This window comes from Gopherus evgoodei, chromosome 11, assembly GCF_007399415.2.
Source record: "Gopherus evgoodei ecotype Sinaloan lineage chromosome 11, rGopEvg1_v1.p, whole genome shotgun sequence".
Classification (NCBI taxonomy): Eukaryota; Metazoa; Chordata; order Testudines; family Testudinidae; genus Gopherus; species Gopherus evgoodei.
The window spans coordinates 53073632-53099334 of NC_044332.1; the positions used below are offsets into that span (position 1 = coordinate 53073632).

Consider the following 25703-nt stretch of genomic DNA (forward strand, 5'->3'; position numbering starts at 1 on the left):
GGCTTTGATTTGTGCTGGGATGCTCTTCTGGCAGAAGCTCTCACAGAGCTAGCTGAATCTGAACATCCTTTGGAGCCCTCAATACACCACCTACCCATACAGATTTTTAAAGGTTTAGGTGCTTACAAATGTATATAGATGCCTAGTATGATTTTCAGACGTGCCTAGGCACCCACTCTCATCTGAATACCTTTCAAAGTCTGGCTCTTTGTGTTGTATAGAAGCTGCCAAACCTGAATATAGTCGTTTCTTTATATTGGCTGTAAATAATAGTAGATAAACAGGCATTTATTACAGACGCAGTCACAGCCAACATCATATAAGATTTTTCTTACTCCCTTTTATTTTAAACGTTTTTTTTAATTTTACAGCTTAAATACAAAGAAGCCTATGAGCACATCAAGGCTAAAGGCTACACTCTTGGACCCAAAGCTGTTGGCTTTGAGCATATAAGGGAAGTGAATAAAGTTCTTAATGAGGTACTGTAAATGTTAATTACCAGTATATATGTTTGTATTAACACATCATTATTTGATATTTCTGGTGTATACTAAAATACATTACAACATAATTTCATAAAACAATTTAGCTGCTATTTAATAAAAGCTGTTGAGAAACTGATAAGTCTCTTTGCTAGTGAGATCCATATTTTCAATATTTTTTTGGCCCAAAACTTGCAAAAAAACCCCACACACTTTCTTAACCATTGAGTTTTAAATGTGCTTAAATTAAGCATATACAGAAGTGTTTGCATGATCTGGGCCTTAGATTCTCTGTAACATGTTTCCAAGATGTTAATAAAATAGTTGTTGTGAAATGTCTTTACTGTGTAAGAACCAAATCTTTCTAGAAAAATGGTTCCATTTTCTCCTGTCCTTCTGTACTATCTAGTGCATGGAAGTAGAAGGAAGTCTGCGGTTAATAAAGCAATAGCTATTTATTTTCTGCTAACCTGGATGCAGTTTGGCTTTCTTTCATGAGTTCTGTTTTTAACACATGGAATACTCTCTCCTTTGCTGCAGAGGCTGTATAGGGAGATATACCACAAAAATAAGGACAAGATTCATACCACCCCTGACACACCAGAAATTCGCCAAGTCAAAGCCACACAGGAAGCTATCAGTGATGTATGTCTCATTTTTCAGTTTTATAAAAAGGAGATGCTTGATATATTCAGCATGAATAAATATATGTAATATTTTCCCTTTGTCTTTCAGCTGATCTACAAGGCAGATTTCTTTAAGATGCAGGGACACTTGATTTCCTTGCCATACACCCCTCAAGTGATCCATTGCCGTCATGTTGGAGATATCACAAGTGATGTAAGCAAAGATACCTTGCCTTTGAATGTGATGGGCCAAACTCTTTTCCTAGTCACACATATGCAGATGTCAATGGGAGAAGAATTTGGCTTGACATTTAAATTGTATACAAGCTAAAATAATATGATTGTTTGTTTGATTATTCACGTTTTTCCAAAAGGATCAACTTTTAATTTTCTGTTTTTATGATTGCTTCACAGAATAAATACAAAGAGGATCTACACTGGTTGAGGGGCCTGGGTTGCTTCCTATATGATACTCCTGATATGGTCCGTGCTCGTCACTTGCGGGAGCTTTGGGTATGTTCTTTTTTCTGACACGTAATTTAATATTGATTCATTATTTACTGATGCACAGTTGTCAAGATGATCTGTGGTAAGTGCTACATCAGAATGATTAAGGAACTCAGAGTGTTTCGTGCTATGCTGCTTCGAAACAGCTGATTCGAAGTACTAGCCAGGGAGTGTGATGCTGCTGTATCAGCTGTTACCCATGTTAGGCTCCCCTGTACATTTTCTATACACTGCTGAGAATACTGCAGCTTCAATATGTGTCATGTTTATTTGTTTTCAGTCTAATTACGTATACACCAATACAGCAAAGAAGATGCGGGATAAATACAGTGTGGTTCTGGACACTCCCGAATACAGGAAAGTTCAGGAGCTGAAGGCACATTTGAGTGAAGTAAGTATTGCATTATTTTATCTGTTCTGGTTGGCAATGATCAAAAGAAGCTCAGATCATCTCCCTGGCTTTCCTGATGTATTTTAGTCCTTATCCTTTCCCAGCTTTGAATAACTAAATGCTAATTGAACATTTGTAACAAAGGAAATAACTGCCAGGCTTTGTCTCCTTCTAGGTGGTTTACAGAGCTGCAGGCAAGAAGCAAAAGACGAAATTCACGTCAATCCTTGATACACCAGATTTCTTACGAGCCAAGAAAGGACAGAAAATACAGAGTCAGGTAAAATTCTTCCTTAATAGAAAAGGGGCTGGGAATCTGTGTTGATTGTTGAATCCATCGTACTACAGCGCTCCCCACAACCCTTCTGAAGTCAACTTAGAAATCTTAGAGATGACTTGTAATAATGATTAATACACATTTTCAAATGACAATATGATTCTCAAGCTCATGATGTTTCTTTAACAAACATGTCCAGTTCCGTTCATCTGAAGTGGCAGAAATCTTTATTAAACTCCCATACAACTGCATTCAGATTCTCTAAAATCCCAACCCAGGTAGCCAAATAAATCTGTCTTTATTAATGGGCTCATTAGCCAGGTAAAAAGATGACATTTTTTAATTGATGTGCAGTCTGCCAAGTGATGTGAAAAACCTGCATGTACAATTTAGACAAATAAGTAGGTCTAGCGTGTGCAGGTGCATGTGTGTGGGTGAACAAAGGCAGAAGTTGCAAAGAGTTCTTCTCCCTTGTGCACAGGGGCCAGCACAATAGGGTTTCTTGCATTCACAGTGTGTAAAAGTTACCTAGAGTGGCTGTAGCACTCAGTGGCTCAAAATAGGCCAGAACCAGAACCCCTCCTGCAACTGCTACCACTCAGAGGCTAGCAAAAGGTGGCCTCCCCTCTGTACTTCTTTAAAGGTATAATTCATACATATGAGTAGTCTCCCCTCAGAGCCCCTTGAGGTGCTGTGCTTGCCTTTGCCCTCCACATGTAGAATGTGTGTGCTACACCTGGATGCTGTATCTCCTGCTGTCTCCACTGCTGCATGTGGTTGTGAAAGCCAGAAACTTGCTTTTAATTGGTGCATCCACCATACGTGTTACACCTGGGTACGTTCCCTGTAGTTTTTCCAGTTACAAAAGGTGAAATCCTGGTCTTGTAGATAATCAGTAATGTGTTTTAAAGATGGCCCAGAATAAAAGCTCTTAATAAGGGCTGTGTGAAGGCCATTGCTATTATGCTCTTTTGGGATTTTGATTCGTAAATATTTTGCTGGCATTTATGGAGTAGCCAGAGTATTGAGATAGAAGAAGGATGAGGTGAGGGAGGGCCTGGAAGATGAATGACTGGATTACATTTTCATGATGTCTGTGTGTACGTATGCATTTTCAGCAAACTCATTTTGTAGGGTTCCCAAGATAAAGTTAATTAGAAACATATTTTTTGAACTTTCTGTTTTTCTTTTCTTGTCACAGTACTTGTATGTAGAGCTAGCCACCAAAGAGAGACCCCATCACCATGTTGGTGATCAGACCCCAGCCTTGACGCTTGCAAAACATGTGAAGGACATGGTCAGTGAGGTAAGATACCTGCTCCCATCTTCAGCACAGTTATACTATGTGAAAGTTCCAATTCTAACATTAATAGGGGTGGGGAGTGTAGGAGTAACAGAACACAGTTTTATTTATTGTAAATCTTCTGATTCTTAAGTATTACATTTCCTTGTATGATCCCTGGGTATTTTTTCGTTTAATATATAATTCTAACACAGAGAAATGTTTTATGAAAGAGAAAAATCATCTGCTTCTAAATGCGTATCTGTAATATTCAGACTTATGAAGCCATGGAGGTAGCTTTAGCATCTGCCCCCTTGCCCCCACTAAAATAAAATAAAATAAATCCTTTCAGGGCTACATTAATAAATAAAATAAACACTGAATTTGGAACAGAAGCTGGTTTATGTGTTTATTAAAAGTGGACAAATGTTGTCATGGTACAAAACTACTCATTAAAGTGATGTTCAACAACTATTATTTTTAGCTCTAGTCCCAACCCCCAAAATAAAAAATGTGTCCATTCCTCTGTAAGCCATCATGCAGAGCAGATTGGTTAGGACCTGGTTCTACACGGTGCTGAGCACCTTTCGGGAGCTTCTGAGCAACTTCAACTCCCATTGACTTCAGTGGAATTTGAATGCACTTAGTATCTTGCAGTAATGACGCTCAACGAAGTGTACTAAATTTAGCTTCCCTGGGTCTTAACACAGCATCAGCTGGGCAAATATCTTTGTAACTAATTATATTTTTGTTCTTTTCCCTCCTGCCATCTGATCTCAGAAAAAGTACAGAGCCCAATATGAGAAGATGAAGCACAAGTACACAACTGTCTCTGACACTCCTATCCTCATCAGGGCTAAGAAGGCTTACTGGAATGCTAGTGATGTATGTATCCTGCAGACAGCATCACTGACATTTTCTCTCATCTTTCGATAGAGCAGAAAAGGAACTAGGGAAAATGAACATATGGCAATATATAAAATAGCCTGCCCGTGCATCCAAATCCCACTATGGTGCATGCTGTATCTGTCACTCTATCTCCATGCTGATCATAAAATGATGTCAATGAGATTCCTATGTTTGGACTGAAGGCACTTTTTATGTTTGTCTTTCTCCAGCCAATCTTGTGTTCAAATGTGCTAGTCAAAAAAAAAATTAAAAAAAAAAAAAGAGGATGAGAGAAATAAATCAGGACAAAATGAATTGCCTCCCCATGTGACATTTACAAATAATATAGATTAGAGTGAAAGTACTGATGCTGGAAGCAAGCACAGAAATGCTTTTATCCCACTTCTTCATCTCAGTGCTGTTTGAGGAATAAATCTCAATCCTCACTGAGAGTTCATTCCCTTTTACTTAGAATGCAGATTTGGAAAAAATCAATTTCTGTCTGAGCTGACCTGGGTAAGGATCTGAGGATGAAATGGGTTTTTGTTTCAAGTGTGGAATATTAATTTAAAGTTACTTGTAGATGTGTTCTGCTATATAATGAGATCTGTGGTGTACATTTCTGATTGCAAATTGGCACCTAGGCCATTAAAAGTCTGAAAGAAAGGTATTGGGCTTATGTATTGGGCTGCCCATCAGGTCAACTTGTTCAGTTACACATGTCCAAAATAGAAAGGCAAAAGACCTCAGCTTTGCACTGGTGATTGCGAGCTTTCGTGCTGTGAATGAGCCTCCCAGCTCTCATACAACAGAACTTCTGTGTGGGTCAGGGTTTCTGCACTGTGGAGGTTGGAGAGTTTCCAGTAAACTTAGAACTGGAATGACCTTCTTGCTTTCCGCCATTCAAAGCATGCCTGGGGACAAGGATGGATGTTTTTATACTAAATTCAGCACTCATTGCTGTTGTACAGGGTACTTCTGTGATGTATGGTGCCTTTCTTCTTCATCTTCACTCTTAGGGCATGTCGACATGTACAGCACTGCAGCAGCATTGCAGTACCGATATAGCTGCATCGCCACCGCTGCAGTGCGTGTGGTGAAGACGCTCTATGCCGATAGGAGAGGGCTGTCCTGTCAGCATAAAAAAACAACCCTGCGAGTGGCAGAAGCTGTGTCGGCGAGAGAAGCTCTCCCACCATCATAGCGCTGTGCACATGAACGCTTAAGTTGCTGTAACTTATGTTGCTCAGGGGGGTAGAATATTCACAACCCTGTACAACATAAGTTTTGCTGACAGAGGCTGTACTGTAGACATAGCCTAAGGGTGAGCAGGGAAAATCCCTGCTTTGATGGGCCTAATCTTTCCTCTCCGACTGAGTTCCAGTTTGGATCTCAGTCAGGCAGTTAATTTTGGGCAACAAAACTTATTAAATTTTCTTAGGCTCCACATTAACATGATGGGAGATATTGCATCCCCCTGTGTCATTCTCATGAGCCCAATTTCCATAATGAAACTGGGTGAGACTTTACCTATGGCAATGTGTGACCACACTTCTAGAAAGGAAGTGTTTTTGTTGAGAGACCACAGAAGGTCAAAACCAAGTTTCTGTGGGTGAGCAACTATGGAGGCAATTCTAGACTTAAGAGAGGCCTATACATTTAGCTTTAATAATTGCTGGCAGACTATATAACTAATTTGTTCATATTTTTCTTCTTATCAGCTGCGCTACAAAGAGACCTTTGAGCAGGCAAAGGGTAAATATCACACAGTGAAAGATGCCTTGGATATTGTCTATCATCGCAAGGTCACTGATGACATCAGCAGTGTACGTATACAGCATTTCTAGTCCTGATTAATGTTTGTCATTAACTGTATGACACTAGAGCTTTTATATTTAATTCCCTCCCAGTGAAAGATCCTGGGCCTAATGCTCATTTACACTACGGCCACTTTGCATTGCTAGTGTGGTGTAAAAGGTTAGTGTAAATGAGAATCGGGCCCACATTTAAGTACATTTTTGGGAAGAGTCAGTAGTGAGAAGTAGGAATGTCATAAAATTGGGTGACTAATATATTATGTTTTCGAACTGTTTTACATCATTTGCAACTTTCTTTTCAACTCCTTTTGTAGGTGAAATATAAGGAAAACTATGTGAGCCAGTTGGGAATCTGGAGATCTATCCCAGACCGTCCGGAGCACTTTCATCATCGTGCAGTCACAGATGCTATCAGCGATGTGAGTTTGAATGGTTATTGTATATTAGACATTGCATTTTTAAAACAGGTGTCCAAAATGGAGTGTCACTTAACTCCTCTCAGGTATCGTCTGCTGAAATGAAAGAGTGATCAGTTTCACAGTTGCTTGGCATGTTTTCAGAATCAACAGAGCAAATCAAGTGAACAAGGCCACTTCCTATTGAAAGCAGTGACAAAACTCCCATGGACTTCAGTGGAAGTTGAATTGGGCCCTATTTCTGTTGCTTGAACTTGTTTGTCACATGACTAGCTCCTAGCAACAGTTTAGCAGTCTTTCTGGCTTATTACAACATGTGAAAGACGCTGGTACTTTTAACTATCTCAGTGGTGATTTTTTGTGAGCATGTTATTGAGACATAAAAACAATGTTCATTTTTTTTCATGGCTTATATTTAATATGTGAAATCCTGTGGCATCACTCCCACTGGAGTCAGGATTTAACCCAATGACTCTTCTGGGCTGTGCTCTCAATTACAACTGTGCAACCCCAATGATTTAACTGAGGTTACAAGCTGGCCCCTTAATTGTATAAAAACAAATGCAGTTAGCAAGGTAATTGATGCAGGAACTCACATAACTATAACTGTCGTGTTTTAGACTTAGATCTGGATGGTATTTCAGCATTAATAGGATAATATTTTTTTCCCCACTTTGAACTTTAGGGTTCAAGAAGTGGGGACCTGCATGATCACTTTTAAGCTTAATTACTAGCTTAAATTTGGTACACTGCCACCAGCCAGAAGTCTGTGTCTGGCACACTTTTGTTCCCCCAAAACCTTCCCTGGGGAACCCAAGACCCAAATCCCTTGGGTCTTAAAACAAGGAGAATTTAACCATCCCTCACCTTTTTCTCCCTAGACTCTCCCCTCCCTGGGTTGCCTTGAGAGGCTTACACTGATCCAAACTCCTTGGATCTTAAAACAAAGAGGAATTAACCATCCCCCCATCTTTCCCCCACCAATCCCTGGTGAATTTAGACTCAATCCCTTGGATTCTAAAACAAGGAAAAATCAATCAGGTTCTTAAAAAGAAAGCTTTTAATTAAAGAAAGAAAAGGTAAAAATTATCTCTGTAAAATCAGGATGGAAAATGCTTTACCAGGGTACTCAGATTCATATAGACTAGAGGGACCCCCCCCTCTCCCTAGCCTGAAATACAAAGTTACAGCAAACAGAGGTAAAAATCCTTCCAGCAAAAAGACACATTTACAAGTTAAGAAAACAAACATAAGACTAATCCGCTTTGCCTGGCTATTACTGACTATTTTGAAACATGAAAGACTGATTCAGAAAGATTGGGAAGCCTGGGTGTATGTCATGTCCTTCTCAGTCCCGAGAGCGAACAATGAACCAAACACAAAGCACAAACAAAGACTTCCCTCCACCAAGATTTGAAAGTATCTTGTCTCCCTATTGGTCCTCTGGTCAGGTGTCAGCCAGGTTTACTGAGCTTCTTAACCCTTTACAGATAAAAGAGACATTAACCCTTAACCATCTGTTTATGACATGCAGGAACTCACATAACTATAACTGTCATGTGTTAGACTTAGATCCGGATGGTATTTCAGCATTAATAGGATAATATATTTTTTTACCAACTGAAATTATTCCAAGTTTTTTAACTTCTCTTCTTTCTTTCTTTCTACAGTTTAAATACAAAGAAGACTTATCATTGCTTAGAGGCTTTGGTTGTTATGCCTGGGATACTCCTGATCTTGCTCTGGCAGAAAAGAACAAAGTCCTCTACAGTGGGGTACATAAATCGCTTTATGACTTTTGGAAGAATTGTTTTAAAGTTTGGTTGTGTGATGATTATCTTTTAGCTCAAGGACCAAATTCTGCCCTCCGATATGGATATGAATATTTCAGGGCAGAATCTGGTGCAACACATTTTAAATAATCGAAGTTACAGTATCATACAGATCAGAGTAAAGGGACCTTTTAGTTAATCCTTTCTATCCACTGCCAATGCAATTGTTCTCTACTGAACGTTTTTTAGTGTTTCCAAGTCTAATTTCTAATGTCTGAAGGTTTGATGTTTCCATTGCTTTCCTTGGAAGACCATTACAAACAGTAGACTTCTATATCTACAGCTACATTACCCAAATAATATTTTTCATTTTTAAATGTATTTATATATGCAATAATTCCACTATTCCTTTGGTGTAGACATATTTTCAATTCATATTTTTTCATGGTCTTTCTTTTAATTTTACTCTGGAATGACTAGTTTCTTTGTTTTCTCCAGTGTAAGTACAAGGAGTCATTTGAAAAGACGAAGTCTCAGTTTGAGTATGTAGCAGACTGTCCAATTAATAGGCATTTTAAACATGCAACTCAGCTAATGAATGAGGTAAGTACGATAACAGACCTGTATAGCATATCATGATGAAGTGGCATATCAAGGCCCTTCATTAAATTAAAAGTTCATATGTCCTGCTAGTGGAAAATACATTGAAATAAATGAAAAGCTACTGAAAACAAATGTGTCTTAAAGTTAGACAAAAATGAAGAAGGGCAAGGATGTTCTTGATATCTATAGCAATGAATAAAGCAGGTGTATAATAACTAAAACAGACTAACCTTTTGACCCACATTTCAGCAGTGAAAATGCAAAGAGCTCTCTCAGTTGCTGACCAGTAAAAAGTCAGTAACTCTGAAAGGTATCAGTTTCCTTTTTAGAAACAGGATTTTAAATCAGTAAAACTTAACTTGTGATTGTCATGTGAAAATGGTAAAGAATCACACTGAATAAAGAATTTCATTAGCATTAGGAAAACAATACTACCCACAAATCTATTCTATCCAGCTCTGTGTTTCAACACAGAGCTTCAGGCTAGAATTCCCCAGCTCCTGCTGCAGATTTCAATATATTGACCATCTAGGGATGATTCTGAAGTTCTTTTGAATGCAGAATGGGTATTACAAGGCAGCTTAGGAGAGAGTTGCAGAAAGGGGCTGTAGTCTTTTTTTTTAAGTTTTACCTTGTATCCTTAAATATAAATTTGGGAATTTGTTTTATAAATAAGACTATGATTATGTCATGGAGGTCACAGAACTCAAGAAATCTGTGACTTCCAGAGACCTCTGTGACATTTTCTGCTCCAGGCTGGAGTTCCCAGCTGGCCCCTCCACAGCTCCCAGACCCAGCTCTGGTGGGGGGCACCCTGCAGTTCCCAGCTCCTGCCCTGGTCGGGGGACCCTGCAGCTCCCAGCTGCAGTGGGTGGATCCTGCGGCTCCCAGCCACAGCAGGCAGCAGGGGAACTCCCACAGAGCTCCCAGCTGCTGTGGCAGGCAAGAGGACCCTGCAGCAGCCCAGTCCCCATGGCAAGGGACCCTGGAGCTCCCAGCCACCATGGGTGGTGCGGGGCCCAGAGCTGTTCAGCTGTCATGCAGCAGGACCCCAGAACTCTTACTCACCATGGCAGCAGAGACCTTGGAGTCCCATTTTGTCAGTGATATTTTTAGTCGGAGACAGGTCACAGGCTTCCGTGAATTCTTGTTTATTGCTTTTTAGAGCACAAGTCTGGGCATCTGGTTTCTTGGTTTCTCTTTCTGGGTTGGCCAGTAGCTTTTGTGTTGCCTTGGATTAATCACTGGGGTCTGGGAGCTGTCCATGACTTTTACTAAAAATATTCATGACAAAATCTTAGCCTTATTTATAAATTATCCACATTTCCTCTGCTTTTTCTTTATTTTTCTAACTTGGGTGAGGTCCTGAACAATATCCTTTTAAATATTATGCACAGTAAGTTGTCAGTTTTGAAGCTGTTATCTCAGTGTTTCTTTGTGCCCTCACCTTTTTACTTTGCTACAATTTAACATACAAATCTGAGTATGAGAAGAGGAAAGATAATTACAGTTTTGTTGTGGATGAGCCTAGAATCTTACTGGCCAAAGGGAGAGAGAAACTGAGCAGTCTGTTACTCTAGCAGTGCTGACCAGTGCAAGCAAAATGTGGCTGGATCGCACACAACACATCTTTATCTGCCTGAAATGTGTATAGCCAATGATGTCATAGTCTCACCTACAATATTACAGTGTTCTAGTTCAGTGTTATCACACAGTATCTGTTTTGCCACCCGAAGACCACAGCTGCTTTTTGAGTTAACGAGTTTGTCGTTTCTCTATGTATTCTCATATATTGTGCATCAATTGATATTTGCATGACATATTTCTCAGAGAGACAAGGCGGGGGAGGTAATATCTTCTATTGGACCATCTTCTGTTGGTGAGAGAGACAAGCTTTCAAGCTTACACAGAGGAAATTGGTCCAATAAAAGACATTACCTCCCCCACCTTGTCTCTCTAATATCCTGGGACCGACAGAGCTACAACAATCCTGCATACATCTTTCTCACCTACAGTCTGATCCAGTGTCCACTGAAATCAGTGCAAAGAGTCTGATTGACTTCAGTGGATGTTGTATCATGCACTTATTCTTGACTATGTTTCTTTTTTTTAAATGATTTTTACACTTATTTTTTCCATCTAATTGCAAATATAAGGCAACTGTGGACTTGTTCGATTGATTAAATGCCCTTTTGGTCTAAGATTTATTCTTTTTTTCCAAAAGGTGTTTCAATGTTCTGATTGTTTTAAGGAGTTGGTAAATCATTGCAAGCCTTACAAATTGGCACCATTAATTAAAAATGCATGTTTAAAATTGTATGGATGCATATTGTCCAGGCATGCAATGATGTGAGTACACATACTATGCTTGCCTAAATCTCATCACTGTGAATGTGATTGTGATCTAAAACTGTACTGTTCATTGACTTCACAAGTATCTTTTGTGCTTCATTGCTCTTTTCATGGACAGAAAAAATACAAGTCTAGTGCCAAGTTGTTCCTGCAACATGGATGTAATGAAATTCTGAGACCAGATATGCTGACAGCACTTTACAACACAAACTTGTGGAGCCAGGTAATGTGAATGGCTTCTGTTGCAGGAAAGCATTATCCACACAGTTTAGCTGCTTGAATGTTTAACATTTTAATATTTATGAATTATCTGAATTTCTACTGATCTTGAGCTCTAATGTTTCCCCGGGCATTTGCTACTCTTTACTTGGTAATGGAGCATCTGAAATTATACCTCAAAATTCCCTGGGCCTGATCCAGCTCCCATCAGAGCCTGAACTGGTTTTCCATTCACCTAGTGGGCCATATTATAACCCTCAATAAAAAATGCTAATCATGAATATTTCCTAATGTAGTTCATCGGCCAAATCCTGCAGATTCTTACATATGTGAGTAACTTTACTCATGTTCATAAGTGTTTGCAGGATGAAACTGTGAAAGTGGCATTGTATCCCATCCATCACTCATATCACCCAGGACCCAGTTATGCCATCCTTTCTCATACTGAGTGTTACCTTGCCCTATGCACATTCCCCTTGACAGAATTGGCTAATGAATGTAATTTAAACCCAAGGAAGCATTTATTTTATGCATTTATCTGCAGCTCTGTACTGAAAATAGTATGGAGCCTCACCATCCCAGGTGGAGCATTGGGAGTCATAGTGTCTCCAGAAGACCCATACTTTTCAGAGCTCTACAGTAGCGCAAGGAGGAGTGCAGTGTACTCTTGCCGCTGTGTGTGTGTGTGTGTGTGAGAGAGGTGGGGGGGGAAGTGAGGGAATTGTGGCTCCACCTACTCCATGCCCCAGCTTTTCTTTTTATCCAGTTTAGTTTCCAGGCAGTCCTTCTGCAGGCATGCAACAGGGAGAAGCTCTTTATTCCTTTATGTTCATATTGGGCAGAGGGGAGCACAATTTAGTTATTTCATTCTTACAGAACAAAGGAAAAACAAACGCTTTTAAAATTTTGATTATGAAGAAAGGTAAATTCATCAACATGGAAATGATTCTAATATTTAGTGTTTAAATTTAGTTTTCCAGACTCATCAAATCTGGACTCCTACATAGTTTCTGGATGTACCAGGTGGATGTTAATGCAACTCATTCCAGAGCTGTTACATATTTATACCTGTACTTGAGTCAACAGCATTTGTTAGTGTTTAAATTTTGTAAAATTCCATTCTGTATCCTCATTCCTTACATACTTGTTAACCATGTCATTGGCAAAAAAGCAAACAAAGCAACACCACCACAAAAACCCACCCACAACACCCTTTCCTAATAGGCCAGCTAATGCTGTTCCTTTTCAGCTACACATGGAAAATGTAATATTGCAAAGCAATTACATGGGAGCTAATAGACTCAGACTATATTAACATTAATAAAATCCCACAGCACAGCACTAAGATGGCAAAGGCATATGTTAGACAATTTCTGTTGAATTCAGCAATGGAATTCTATTTAAAATGTTGCCAAGTAAACTCTGGCATATTTGAAGTATGGAAAATAAGCACTCAGCCTGACCTGCATGTTCACATGAGACGAGTCTGTTCTGAGTGTTGTTTGTATGCTGTTATCTTTATTTTATGCCCCTTGCTGTTCTGATCTCTAATGCATGCATTATTTTCTCATTTGTAACCAAAATATTCTCAATTTGGATGATTCAGGGAATAAAGTGCAAGTTAGTTTTTTTAACAAACTCTGGATTTCCTCCACCTGTCCCTAGCCCATCTGTAGTAAATTGTCATTCTTAGTGCCCAGTCCTCCTCTCACTGTATTTCATGAGAACAGGATTAGGCCCAGAGCTGGACAAAATGGCCATCAAAGAAACTGTACACATATATTTCAAGCATTGTTGTGGCATCAGTGCCCCAATATTGTTTGGCACGCAATGAAATATTTAGAGGGGTTGCTTGGTCCAGTCTGCCATGTTTATATTTTCCCAAGCCTTAATTAAAGTCTTTCAGCCTGGTACTGATTCTAAAAGGGAATCTTGTCCAGTGTGATTAAAAACAAAAGCAGCACTTTCACTGACCTTACAGAACTGCTTAGAATCCTTTTTAATCTCAGAGTTCTATTTTACACCTTCAGGCCAATGTACTTGCAGTGCCAGACTGTGGAGCTCTTATTCACGTTGGAATCAGCATGAGACCACATGCGGGAGTAACTCACACAAACAGGCCCAGATGCTCCAATATGAATAAGGGCTTCATGCAGTCTGGCTCATAGGGCCACATTCTGTCTATGCACACATGCCCAGCTTCCACTGACTTCAGTGGGATATGGGCCCATACATTGCAGTATGCAAATTTAACATGATTGTGTCTCTTCTTGAAGACGTTTTCTTGTTTCATATAGTTAATGTCCTCTTCTTTGCCCCCATTAGTTTAAATACAAGAGGCAGTATGAAATGCAGAAGGACAAGTTTACTTCAATCGTGGATACCCCAGAACATCTGAGGACTGCAAAAGTCAACAAGCAAATCAGTGAGGTAAGTATAATTACCATAATATCATAATGCTAAATATATCTTAAGTACATCTTCCTACTCTGAACTGTGACCTTTGAAGTATGCTAATTAAAAAATTGAGTCCTCCTCAGCCACAATAAAATATTTTTCAACTTGATTTTTTTAAAAACACTTAAATTGTACCAGAATTGTTAGCCAGAATAAATATGATTTAACAACTTTTACCCTCAGATTATTTACAAGATGGAATTTGAGAAGGCCAAGTCTAAAGGGTACACCACAATCCATGACACCCCTCTCTTACTACTTATGCGCAAGGTCAAAGACAGAATAAGTGATGTAAGTAAACTATGCCTGGCATGTGATATCAGTACGATGCACAATTAACCTTTATTTTACTACACAATACTGTTTATTTCTACCTTGTAGATAATGCTGCCATAACAACTAGCCTCTTATTGAATTAAAATAATATTGATATATTCTAAATTTCCTCCTGCCGCATCTGACACATTGACAGGCAATATAGCAATGTTTTGAAAAGCTATGCTCATTCATGTAGCTTTTCAGCGTAGTTCATGGGATAATGATGGGTGGACTAGAACAGTTCTTACCTGTAATGAAAGCTGCAGGTTGAGCTATTCTCTTTTTAGATCACAGGTCTGGGCATCTGGTTTCTTGGTTTCTCTCTCTGGGTTGGCCAGTAGCTTTTGTGTTGCCTTGGATTAATCACTGTCACGCCATTTTCCCGTCCATACTGTGGGGATAATAAATAGCCCAGAGCAGTGTGGCTAAATTAATTAATGTATGTAAAAGACTTTTGAAATTCTCAGATGAATGGTGCTATTAAAAAGAAAGGATGAAAGTACAGGAGTGCAAGGCTGGTCCAATGGTTATAGCACTACTCTAAGGAACTGAGAGCTCTGGGTACAAGTCCTGCTTTGCTACAGACTTCTTGTGTGACCTTAGGCAAGTTACTCAGTTGTTTTGTGCTTCAGATCCTTATCTGTAAAATCAGAATAATGGGATTTCCCATCCTCATAAATACATTAAAAGATTGTGAGGTACATGGATATAACAGTAATGAGGGCCATATAGATGAGAAGTAGAAAGTATTAGTATAGTCTAGTTGCCCATGCACAATTCTGAAGGACAAAAATTTTCAAAAGTGGCCAGTGATTTGGAGTATCTACATTTTTGAAGTATCAGAGGGGTAGCCGTGTTAGTCTGGATCTGTAAAAGCAGCAAAGAATCCTATGGCACCTTATAGACAAACAGACGTTTTGGAGCATGAGCTTTCGTGGGTATTTCTGATGAAGTGGGTATTCACCCACGAGAGCTCATGCTCCAAAACGTCTGTTAGTCTATAAGGTGCCACAGGATTCTTTGCTGCTTTTACATTTTTGAAAGCTCAACTTGAGCCCCCTTAAGAAGCCTGATTTTCAGAAAGTGCTGAGCACTCACTCTCTGAGGATCAGGTCTCTTTAAAGTATCTTGTAGTAGGCTCCCAGAATAATTAGTCACTTGAAAATCTTGGTCAAAAGCTTTAAACATAAGTTAGTGTGGACTGTGTATTTCATGTTGAATTAAATTGATACATCTTTATGTTTCCATGCAAATGGAACTCCAGCTGAAGACGGTGTATCTTTTGTGTGTGGAATGCCTGAAAACAAAATCTATGGGTGCTTCTTCCTTTTCTGTTATAATTTTTAATTAAACAATTAGGTGATTTGCCTAAAAGTAGAATTCAACATGGTGCTGCTGTTGTTTTACTTTCATTGAGTTGTAGCACATGCATAAATACTCAGAATATGTTTCTTTCACCAGCTGAAATACAAAGAAGTTTATGAGAAGAATAAGTCTCACTGCAACATTGTACCAGATGCTGTTCATATTAAAGCTGCCAAAGCTGCCTACAAAGTAAACAGCAATGTGAGTTCAGTGCTATTACTGCTTTTCATTGTTATTGTCAATGGCTGGTATTTCAAAGGACTCTATGGGAATTAAGGACTCACCTTCCATTGAAATTCATTGGGACTGTGGGTCCCTTTATGTTCTTTTTTGAAAATCACAGCCAGTGTATAGAAAATGTTATTCGGAACATCTCCATTTAGTCTGGATTTTGCTGAAACCTCCAACATGGTCTTTTGTGTTCTTTTGCTTATCAGATAATTTTGATGATCTTTGAAGAATGTGGTGTTTTATCACGGGTTGAAATGAAATGCTGAGCTTACAAAGCATTATCCATGCATACAAAATTTCCAACATGTAGCACAAACACCAATTATCCTCAGGCACTTCCTAATTCCTCAGGCATGGAGGTGTAGGTGGTCCTAGTATTTTCCATGCTAATTTATTTAATCTTGTAGCTAGCATAAGTTCTATGTAGGAAGGGCTGAAGGCCTTCACACCATTGTGTGGGTCCAGGATGCACTGAGATGGCTAGTGAGATAACATATCAAATTTCTTCGAGGCCACACCCACTTTTCAATCCTGCAAATGCTCCTTCAACCTGACAGGGAAAAAGATCAGCACAAATAGACTTCCTCTGCATTGTCCATGACTCAGAAGAGAAGCATATCCCAAAAGTGTTGCTTTCATGGATGTGTACTTTTCCAAGCATGACTTCCTGCCCTTTCCCCCAATTCTCGTGCAGTTGTTCAGGCAAGGGGAGAAATAGGTTCTGTCTATATTGAGTTTATGAATGATATGATTTTCATTAATGTGTCTTTTTAAACAGCTGGATTACAAGAAGAAATATGAAGCAACTAAGGCTCATTGGCAATGGACTGTTGATAGACCTGACTTTCTCCAAGCAGCTAAGGCATCTCTGCAACAGAGTGATGTGAGGAAACTAGAAAATATTGTATTAGCTTATGCTCCTTCCCTCCCACACTCCATCACTCTTTCACAGCAAAGGTTTGGGGGACTTTTTGTCAGCTTTTCTTTTCTTGTCTGACAGTATGACTACAAGCTAGACCGAGAGTTCCTTAGGGGATGCAAACTGTCTGTCACAGATGACAAAAATACAGTTTTGGCTTTGAAGAATGCCATCCTGGCAAGTGATGTAAGTATTTGAACTTCTACTTCGTTTATTCCTTTGCTAACAGCTTACATGCTATTTAAGGAACCTAAAACCTATGTTGTGTGTCCAGTTGTTTTTGTAAATATAATACCATCAAAATGGAAACTCTGGAGTTTGTGAATGTCATTTGGTAGAAATTTGTTGCAGATAATTTTGTCTAGGCATAGTTTCCGAACCTCAGTTCCTAAATGGGAGTAGGGGTTGTTCAATATCTCTAAAAAACATGCACTTCTATTTAGGCATCTAAATAAGGACTTAGGGAATCTAGGTTTGGAAATTTTGCTCAGAATTTCATATTTCATTAATTGGGCTTATTTCATTAATTGGGCTTGTTTGTTCATTTTATTAACAAATTTACAAAATCTGGGATGATTTTGATCTTGCAAACCTCATTGGTCTGGTTGGTTGATTTGCAAACATAAACTAGAGGCAGTTCAGATTTGTGGCCCTTTTTATCCAAATACCCAACTTTTATGGTAAATAAATTATTCTGGTTTTGACACAGGTTTAAACTCCAAACATTGAAATGCATGCATTATGTGTACATACTTAAATCCAAAGCTGCTGCTTTCATTTGGGCTTAGCACCATGACTGTAGAATAAACGTTGGCAATACAGTAACAAGATCTGAGTTTAAGCTCTAGTGAGATGTGTAGGAATATATAGTCTGGAGCATATTAAAGTTGACAGGCAAATCAAATTATGGACCTAATCTTGAAAACCCTTACTCACATCAGTGGGTTTGCAAGGCTCTGCCATATATAGTAAGATTAGTATATTTGAAGCCTATTTTTAAAGTCAGTATAAGACAAATAAATTGCATAAGATAACATCTTTTCTCTCCTCCAGGTAAAATACAAAGAGAAGCATAACAAAGCTAGAGGAACATGCCTTGCTGTCCCAGACACACCTCAGATCCTCCTCTCTAAGTGTGTCAGCTCTCTTGTATCTGAGGTACCACATGTAATATTTTGTGTCTTCATAAATAGTTCCTTCTTATATCCTATATTTCTTTCAACTATTTTTTCTCTATGCATTCAGAACAAATACAAAGAGCAAAGTAAGAGGCAGCTTCCGCATGGTTCTTATACAACCCTGCCTGAGACACAGGACACTGTTCGTGTCAAAGAGGTGACCAAGAATGTCAGTGAGGTGCGTGACAAGTATAGTGCAACATTTGTTGCTCATGTAGAATTTTGCTGTTGCTACATTCACAGTATTTATTTGATCATATGAAGCATTTTTTGTAGATCCCTCCATATGCATTTTCTAATTTCTGTCTAGTGAGACATTTAAAAGCAATAGAACTGCTCATGACCTTAAAGTTAAGCATATGCTTAAATGCTTTGCTGCATCAAGGCCCAAAACATCACATCTCATAGCTCTTAACTATGAGGGATCCCTACTCAGACATGCTTCAGGTAACTTTTCATGCTGTAAGTTGCTTCTAATGTATTATGCATTAGCAGGCACTCTGGATCCTCACTTTCTCTAAGTGGTTTAAGATTTTGTTGGTGGCGATAAACAATGTCCCTTTGGCTGGGGTAATATCTTTTAAAATATTTCAAGAGACCTCTTTCTGCTGTCAGTCTTATTTCCATTTCCAGCTCCAACACATTGTCTTCAGGCTGGATTGGAGAACTGCTGTTGAGACTGTAAACTGTAGTGGGCTGGTTATGGTCTGTTACGGGGGCACATTCACTGGCACCTGTTAACCTCCTACCATTCCCATGAAAGGATGGAGTGTTGGAAGATGCTACCACAGAAGTCTTTGATTAGACAGGAAAGACTGGAACCATTTCAGGGCATTTCCAGTCAACCCTTCAGTTTCCCAGAGGTGGGATAGGGATATTTGGTGATTGGAGGTATCAAATGCTGCAGAGGGGTTCAGCGGGATGTGTTTGGATATCTTCTAAACGCTGCAGGGAACCAGGTTTCCTTATCTCTGCTGATGCATGTTTAGAAGAAGTAAGTGATATCTCTGGCTAGCTCAGTTGGCTTCTGTGAGGCGTTATTGTGAGTGTCAGAAGAACACAGCTCCTTGTGGGAATAATGAGTGACGTATAATACAAACCCTTTTTTCTCCACGTAGACAAACTATAAAAAGAAGTTTGTGAAGGAGAAAGGCAAGTCCAACTATTCCGTCATGCTGGAGCCTCCTGAGGTGAAACATGCCATGGAAGTTGCTAAGAAACAGAGTATTGTAAGTTTGTTCTGCATTTACATCAAGCAAACAGCCCATATGACCATTTTCAATTAGAGTCATTCTCAAATCAGAAAAATCAAATTGGTCTGATTTTTCAGCTGGATGTCTCCCCAGCCTGCATTTTGCAAGGGAAATATGCATGAAATTATGTGTAGGCAGAGAATTTCACCTAGAGAAATAAAGGCCATCTCTGGACAATGTGATTGAGAATTAAAATAGTTTGCTCGGAAATAACAGTGACTCCACAATAATGTTTTCTTTCATTTTTTCCCATATGCTGTTAAAATTGCATTATATTTATTACTTCATTTGAAAACGACTTACAAAAGCTGGTCCCAAAGATCTATTCCCAGTGAAATCAGTGGAAAAACTCCAGCTGACTTTCACAGCAGCAATACTGGGTTCTCAGTGGCTAGATGACACTAAACTGGGAGGAGTGGTAGATACGCTGGAGGGTAGGGATAGGATATAGAGGGACCTAGACAAATTAAAGGATTGGGCCAAAAGAAATCTGATGGGGTTCAACAAGGACAAGTGCAGAGTCCTGCGCTTAGGATGAAAGAATCCCATGTGCTGCTACAGACTAGGGACCAAGTGGCTAGGCAGCAATTCTGAAGAAAAGGACCTAAGGGTTACAGTGGATGAGAAGCTGAATATGAGTCAACAGTGTGCCCTTGTTGCCAAGAAGGCTAAAGGCATTTTGGGGTGTATAAGTAGGGTTATTGCCAGCAGATGGAGGGATGTGATCATTCCCCTCTATTTGACATTGGTGAAGCCTCATCTGGAGTACTGTGTCCATTTTTGGGCCCCACACTACAAGAAGGATGTGGAAAAATTGGAAAGAGTCCAGCGGAGGGCAATAAAAATGATTAGGGGGCTGGAGCACATGACTTATAAGGAGAGGCTGAGGGAACTGGGATTGTTTAGTCTGCAGAAGAGAAGAATGAGGTGGGGATTTGATAGTTGATTTCAACTACCTGAAAGGGGGTTCCAAAGAGAATGGATCTATACTGTTCTCAGTGGTACCAGATAACAGAACAAGGAGCAATGGTCTCAAGTTGCAGTGGGGGAGGTTTAGGTTGGATATTAGGAAAAACGTTTTCACTAGGAGGGTGCTGAAGCACTGGAATAGGTTACCTAGGGAGGTGGTGGAATCTCCTTCCTAAGAGGTTTTTAAGGTCAGGCTTGACAAAGCCCTGGCTGGGATGATTTAGTTGGGGATTGGTCCTGCTTTGAGTAGGGGGTTGGACTAGATGACCTCCTGAGGTCCCTTCCAACCCTGATAGTCTATGTTTCTATGATTCTATCCGTAAACACTAGAGTAATCCACTTTCCTCTATGTTTGTTTTCATTGATTAGGTTCAGTACAAAAAAGATGCTAAGTCACAGCTCCATTACACATCTATAGCAGATCGACCAGATATTAAGAAAGCAACCCAAGCTGCCAAGTTAATCAGTGATGTGAGTATTTTGTAAATCTCCTATGTACCTCCTTAGCAGTATTTTTCCTCTAGCAAACTGTATCAATATAAATTATTAGAACAACATGGAGATGTTTGCATTTTATCGTTAAAAGTAAAAGTACATTTTTATGTACTGATTGTTTTTTCTTCAATAGATTCAATACAAAGCCAAGACTCGAGGAGAGGCTTGCCTTGGTGTAAGCATGCTGGGACGTCCAGATATGGAACTTGCTAAGGAGGTGTCCAAGCTTACTAGCCAGGTAATAATTAATGTTTGCAAATTTTGGAGCGGTGTGAATAATGGCATGAGTTCAGATTCTTCTGGAACAGAAGTCAGTAGACTTTTTCAACCACTTCAGAACTGAAGATGGAAATAATTCTAGATAATTTTAAGGGGAGTATGATAACTTAATTTGAAAAAGGTAACTCGTTGGGCAGAGTTTGTGTGCTTTATTAAAGAAGCAGCAAATGTTTGTCTAAGGGGTATTCTGTGTATAATGGGACTGACATAGCTTTCAGTGATGTAAGTGGGTCTTAAGTCACCATTCCCTTGCATTTTAGTCATTCACATCTGTGCAAAGTGAGCATACAAGATTTTTGCAAGATGGCGGAGAATCATACCCAATGGCTAAAGCTCAGTTGACTTCAATGGGAGCAGAACTGAGCCCTGGAGAGATGGTTTTTTGGAGCAGGGAGGTTGGGCTTTGCTTCTCTTGTGGTTTCTTTGTCTGTCCTCTTTTCTCCATTCTTCACTTTTCTTGACATAAACTTCTTCTGTTTCCATCTTGTGAAGAATATGTCACTTGTAGTCCCTCAGAAATGTTCAGCATAAAGAACTTTACACAAGAGGAAGTGTATCTTCAGGGAAACCTACATGTAGAAATCAACGACAAACATCTGAGTTGCTCTGTTGGTATTAGAATTTGGAAAATAATTATTGAATGCTGAGGACAAGGCTAAAATTGGGCACCCAAAATTAGAGCCCATTTTTGAAAACTCACTCTTTGTGCTTCACTTCATCCTGTCTGTAAAATGGGGAGGATAATACTGCTTACCCACCTTTGTGAAGTACTTTGTAATGGACGGGTCGTAATAATCACTATATATACAAGTGCAAGTTATTATTTTACATTAGAGATTTCTACTGTTCTTTCCATTTGACTATTCAAGATGAGCATTTATTTTAACATATGTCTTTCAATAATTCATTACCTTTTATTTTTGAATAAATACATCATGTTAGTATAAACTTCCTTTCTCTGTAAACTAATCTGGAACATCAGTTAGTGTGGATTTTACTCTTGCTGTTTCCTGTGGGAATTTTTCAACCAGGACCTCACCACCACTTGGTTCTCTCACACAACTTTATACTTGATCCCTGCGATGGTCTGCTGTTCTGATCTTGCTATCTTGCTACGCATTGTAGGTGGAATACCTCAAAGGACACATGAGAGGGCATGGAGCAGCATCTTATGATACACCAATGATGAGACACGTTAAGAAAGCTAATGTCCTAAGTAGTCATGTAAGATGGATTTAAGTGACACTAAAGGGCATGTCACTTCTCTGTATCTTCCTCTATGTTGTATATGATCTGTGTCATTCCTAGCACAAGATAATCAGCCTGAATTGTAAATGAGTTTATAATGCACCAGTTGCACTGTTTTTTCTACAGTCTTTGTGTCAAAAGTGTGGAATGCACCAAAAATTTGTGAAGCTGACCATTTGGCTAACACCTCTTTTTTTCCAATGCAAAGATTGTGCATGGGGACTCTGTGGGTGGGGAATTTGACTAAATCAATTTACAGTGTGTAGAACTTGAAGCCAAATTCTACCCTTGCCTTTTGTGCAGCTTCCAGTGATTTTAATGGATGTCTCCAACACACACAACCGAGACTGGAATTCTGCTCTTAAGATTTAAATTGAAAAAATACAGCTATGTAAGCTGAATTTGGTGGGGTCTTGCTCTCTTGAAGACAACATAGGAAATGGGAAAATATGTGCCTTTAGATGACAGTGCTTAAACTGAAAGATACAAACTCACACTGAGATGGAGTTAAGGATCTGATACTGAACTGCAAAAGCAAAGAAGTCTTAATCCCTCGTGCATTTAGATTTTGCAGCACGTTTTTGTGTTATTTTAGGTCACTCAGCAGTTTGTACATACTCTTCTACCTAAGCATAATGGTCAAGAAAACAGTGTGGAGTCCATTGCCTTAATGGGGATTTTAAAAAAGACATTCCTTTACTGTTTTTACAGTAATCAGAAAAACAATAGGAAACCCTGATACCTGCTCCCATGTGCTCTAACTTAGTCAATGAGATGCTCTGCCATGGTACAGATCATTCATTGAGGTCAGATTGTTTCCTTCTGCACTGATCTGGTCAGAAGAGGGTTTATGTGAATCCCTGTAATGTGCTCCTGTTATTTCATTGGAAACCAAGAGAGATTATTCAGTTGCTGGCCCCAGGATCTGTACCCGAGACCTGTTGTTGGCCCCAACTGAGGATCAGGATCATAGGAAGTCAATGGAATTGTGCCAGTTTACACCAGCCAAAGTATTGTCCCATTGTCAGGAATGCGGTGATGATGTGTGTCATTTTCAACACACATAATACACTGTGGATGAGGTTCACCCATTCACTTAGCTTCATGGTGTCAGAGTGGTACAATGCGGCCAATGTGTTTCTGTAAATTTGGCCCCAAACCTCTGGCAAAATAAATTCTAATTGCAATTATTTCAGGGCACATATTTTCTAATATGCCTTCCCACCTCAGAAATCATGGGTATTATGGCTTTGTGACAGGGTGTGAAATGACAGTGCACAGATCTTATTTTACTCAAATATTTCCAAAGGAAAAAAGAGGTTTTACTGTTTTTCATGTCTACATGTGATTAATGCATGCAACTGCAGCATGTCTAAACATCACCTACTGTATTTGTCAGGTAATAAGAATCTTTCCTTGGAGTTGGGTGCCTATTAAGCCCACGTTTGCTCCATAAAAGCAGACTTTACAAGGGAAAGAAGAAAAGCAGCATAACTCATGAATAACGAACAGCACTCCTTTTTATGTGTTTCAGCTTCAATTCTGTTTTTAAGTTAAGACCAGACCTTCCCTTAGTCTTTGAGTAACTTTTTTAGCTGGCTTGATTTTCATCTTGAAAGAAACCAAGTTCTTTGAGTCTTGAAACTGATGTGGCATGTCTCCATTGTTGTCTTCTTTGTCGTGTTTACTTTTCTGGGCATTTCCTATTAGAGAAGCAGCATTTCACCCATCTTGTTATCCTACTTTTACAAGACATGTATCCATTTTGTTCTCTAATCATTCACTCTCTTTTGTTTTCTCTGTGTGTCTGTTGTAATTATTTTTAATTTGGAGCTATGGTTAGTTTCCCCCCTCTGTGATCATTTCTTTTCTTATGAGTTCAGCAAAAGTGAACTACTCTACTTTGACATATGGGCCTGATTCTGATTATTACACCAGTGTGTCTCCATGGACTTTAGTGCATTTACACCATTGCGATATCAGAATCAGACACTAAGTGTTGCTCTTGAATGGCAACAAATATTGATGTTCTTTGTTTTCTTACAGCAAGTATAGAGCTGGTGTAGAGCATGAGACTGTATGGATAAAATATGCTAAAGAATTTAAAAGCCAAGAATAAGTGGAATGTGATTTATCTATGCATTGAAGCACCTTTTGCGTTTACTAATATGGAACTGTATGCTACTATTTCTGTAAACGTGTTTGAAGCATAAGTATCATTCCCAGCATGATCCATTCCTTCCATCAGTTGTGTCCATCATCTCTTCTGTAGATGACTTGTTTCATTTGGTTATTTGTATAAATAGCACTTGTGGATTTATTTCTACTGGAGAATTATTGATGGCTAGTGCTGGAAAGGGCCTCCTGTCCCTGCCTCACTTGCCACAGTCTCTTACCCTCGCGCAGGATGTGTCTGTGGGTTAGGGAAAGGAGGTGTCATTGCCTCACCCCCTTTCCACACCCACCTGTGGATCAGCAAGGGGCAGCACATAGAATATCTCTGCTGGCTGCTGCTTAGTTAGAATAGCCACACACCTACCCACACCTACAATGTTGGCTCTGATTGTAAAAGTCAGAATGTAACCCTAAACTCTTGAGAGCCAACTAGTCAGAGTTTCGACTTCAATGGATCAGAATTTGGTCCTAATTGCAAGAGCTCATGTACACTGTAAGAACTCTGCTGAAAGTATCTCAGCAACCCACAATGGCAAAATGACTTTCCTGTTCAAAACGTGTCCCTAACCGGTGTGCAAGGGTTCCTGTCCTGCATATTTGTAGACATTGGGAACAGCGATCATCCCCTGTAGGTCCACAGGAAATAGTCATTTGCCTCTAAACCTAGAGCCAGTGAGAGAGAGCAGATCACCATGTGTGAAATTTTGGTCCCATTAAAGTCAGTGGCAAAATTCCCATTGATTTCAACGGGGCCAGGATTTCACCTTATGTCTGCTGAACTTTCATGAGCTTTCACTGATGTTCATGGTTATGGTTTAACCTGAGCCTCCACCTTAATTCAGGGTGTTCTAGGGATCTTGCCTAGCCTGTTGTGCACTCCAGTTCCTAATGATTAGTTTAAATTTACCCTTTCTGAAGATGTGACCACTCTCCCTTTTTTTTACGTATCACCTCTTTTTGGTTAAGATAAATTGTTGTATCTTCGTCATGCACCTGAAAATATTTCTGCTGCCTCATTTATGCTACTACCTCTTGAGTATTTAGGTAGTTTTCGTATCTCCCTCTTTTCTAAGGGCTGGTCTACACTACGGGGGGAAATCGATCTTAGATACGCAACTTCAGCTACGTGAATAACGTAGCTGAAGTCGAATATCTAAGGTGGGATTACTCACCCATCCTCACTG

The 25703-nt window shown here is 39.4% G+C and overlaps 1 protein-coding gene across 26 annotated transcripts in view; it reads left to right on the forward strand.

The window, feature by feature from the left end:
- Positions 1 to 25703, forward strand: part of NEB (nebulin) — a 194936-nt gene that overhangs the window by 140772 nt on the left and 28461 nt on the right. For 25 of the 26 annotated variants that reach the window (XM_030579866.1, XM_030579881.1, XM_030579874.1 and 22 more), the window contains 23 exons: positions 372 to 479; positions 1023 to 1127; positions 1218 to 1322; positions 1523 to 1621; positions 1896 to 2006; positions 2182 to 2286; positions 3485 to 3589; positions 4346 to 4450; positions 6175 to 6279; positions 6585 to 6689; positions 8357 to 8461; positions 8957 to 9061; positions 11532 to 11636; positions 13958 to 14062; positions 14273 to 14380; positions 15869 to 15973; positions 16782 to 16886; positions 17004 to 17108; positions 17976 to 18080; positions 18168 to 18278; positions 19219 to 19329; positions 20692 to 20793; positions 20951 to 21055. In XM_030579866.1, the coding sequence (XP_030435726.1) occupies positions 372 to 479; positions 1023 to 1127; positions 1218 to 1322; positions 1523 to 1621; positions 1896 to 2006; positions 2182 to 2286; positions 3485 to 3589; positions 4346 to 4450; positions 6175 to 6279; positions 6585 to 6689; positions 8357 to 8461; positions 8957 to 9061; positions 11532 to 11636; positions 13958 to 14062; positions 14273 to 14380; positions 15869 to 15973; positions 16782 to 16886; positions 17004 to 17108; positions 17976 to 18080; positions 18168 to 18278; positions 19219 to 19329; positions 20692 to 20793; positions 20951 to 21055 (2430 nt within the window). Of the gene's footprint in view, positions 1 to 371; positions 480 to 1022; positions 1128 to 1217; positions 1323 to 1522; positions 1622 to 1895; positions 2007 to 2181; positions 2287 to 3484; positions 3590 to 4345; positions 4451 to 6174; positions 6280 to 6584; positions 6690 to 8356; positions 8462 to 8956; positions 9066 to 11531; positions 11637 to 13957; positions 14063 to 14272; positions 14381 to 15868; positions 15974 to 16781; positions 16887 to 17003; positions 17109 to 17975; positions 18081 to 18167; positions 18279 to 19218; positions 19330 to 20691; positions 20794 to 20950; positions 21056 to 25703 lie in introns of those variants that run through there. The other variant, XM_030579892.1, reaches the window with a different exon arrangement.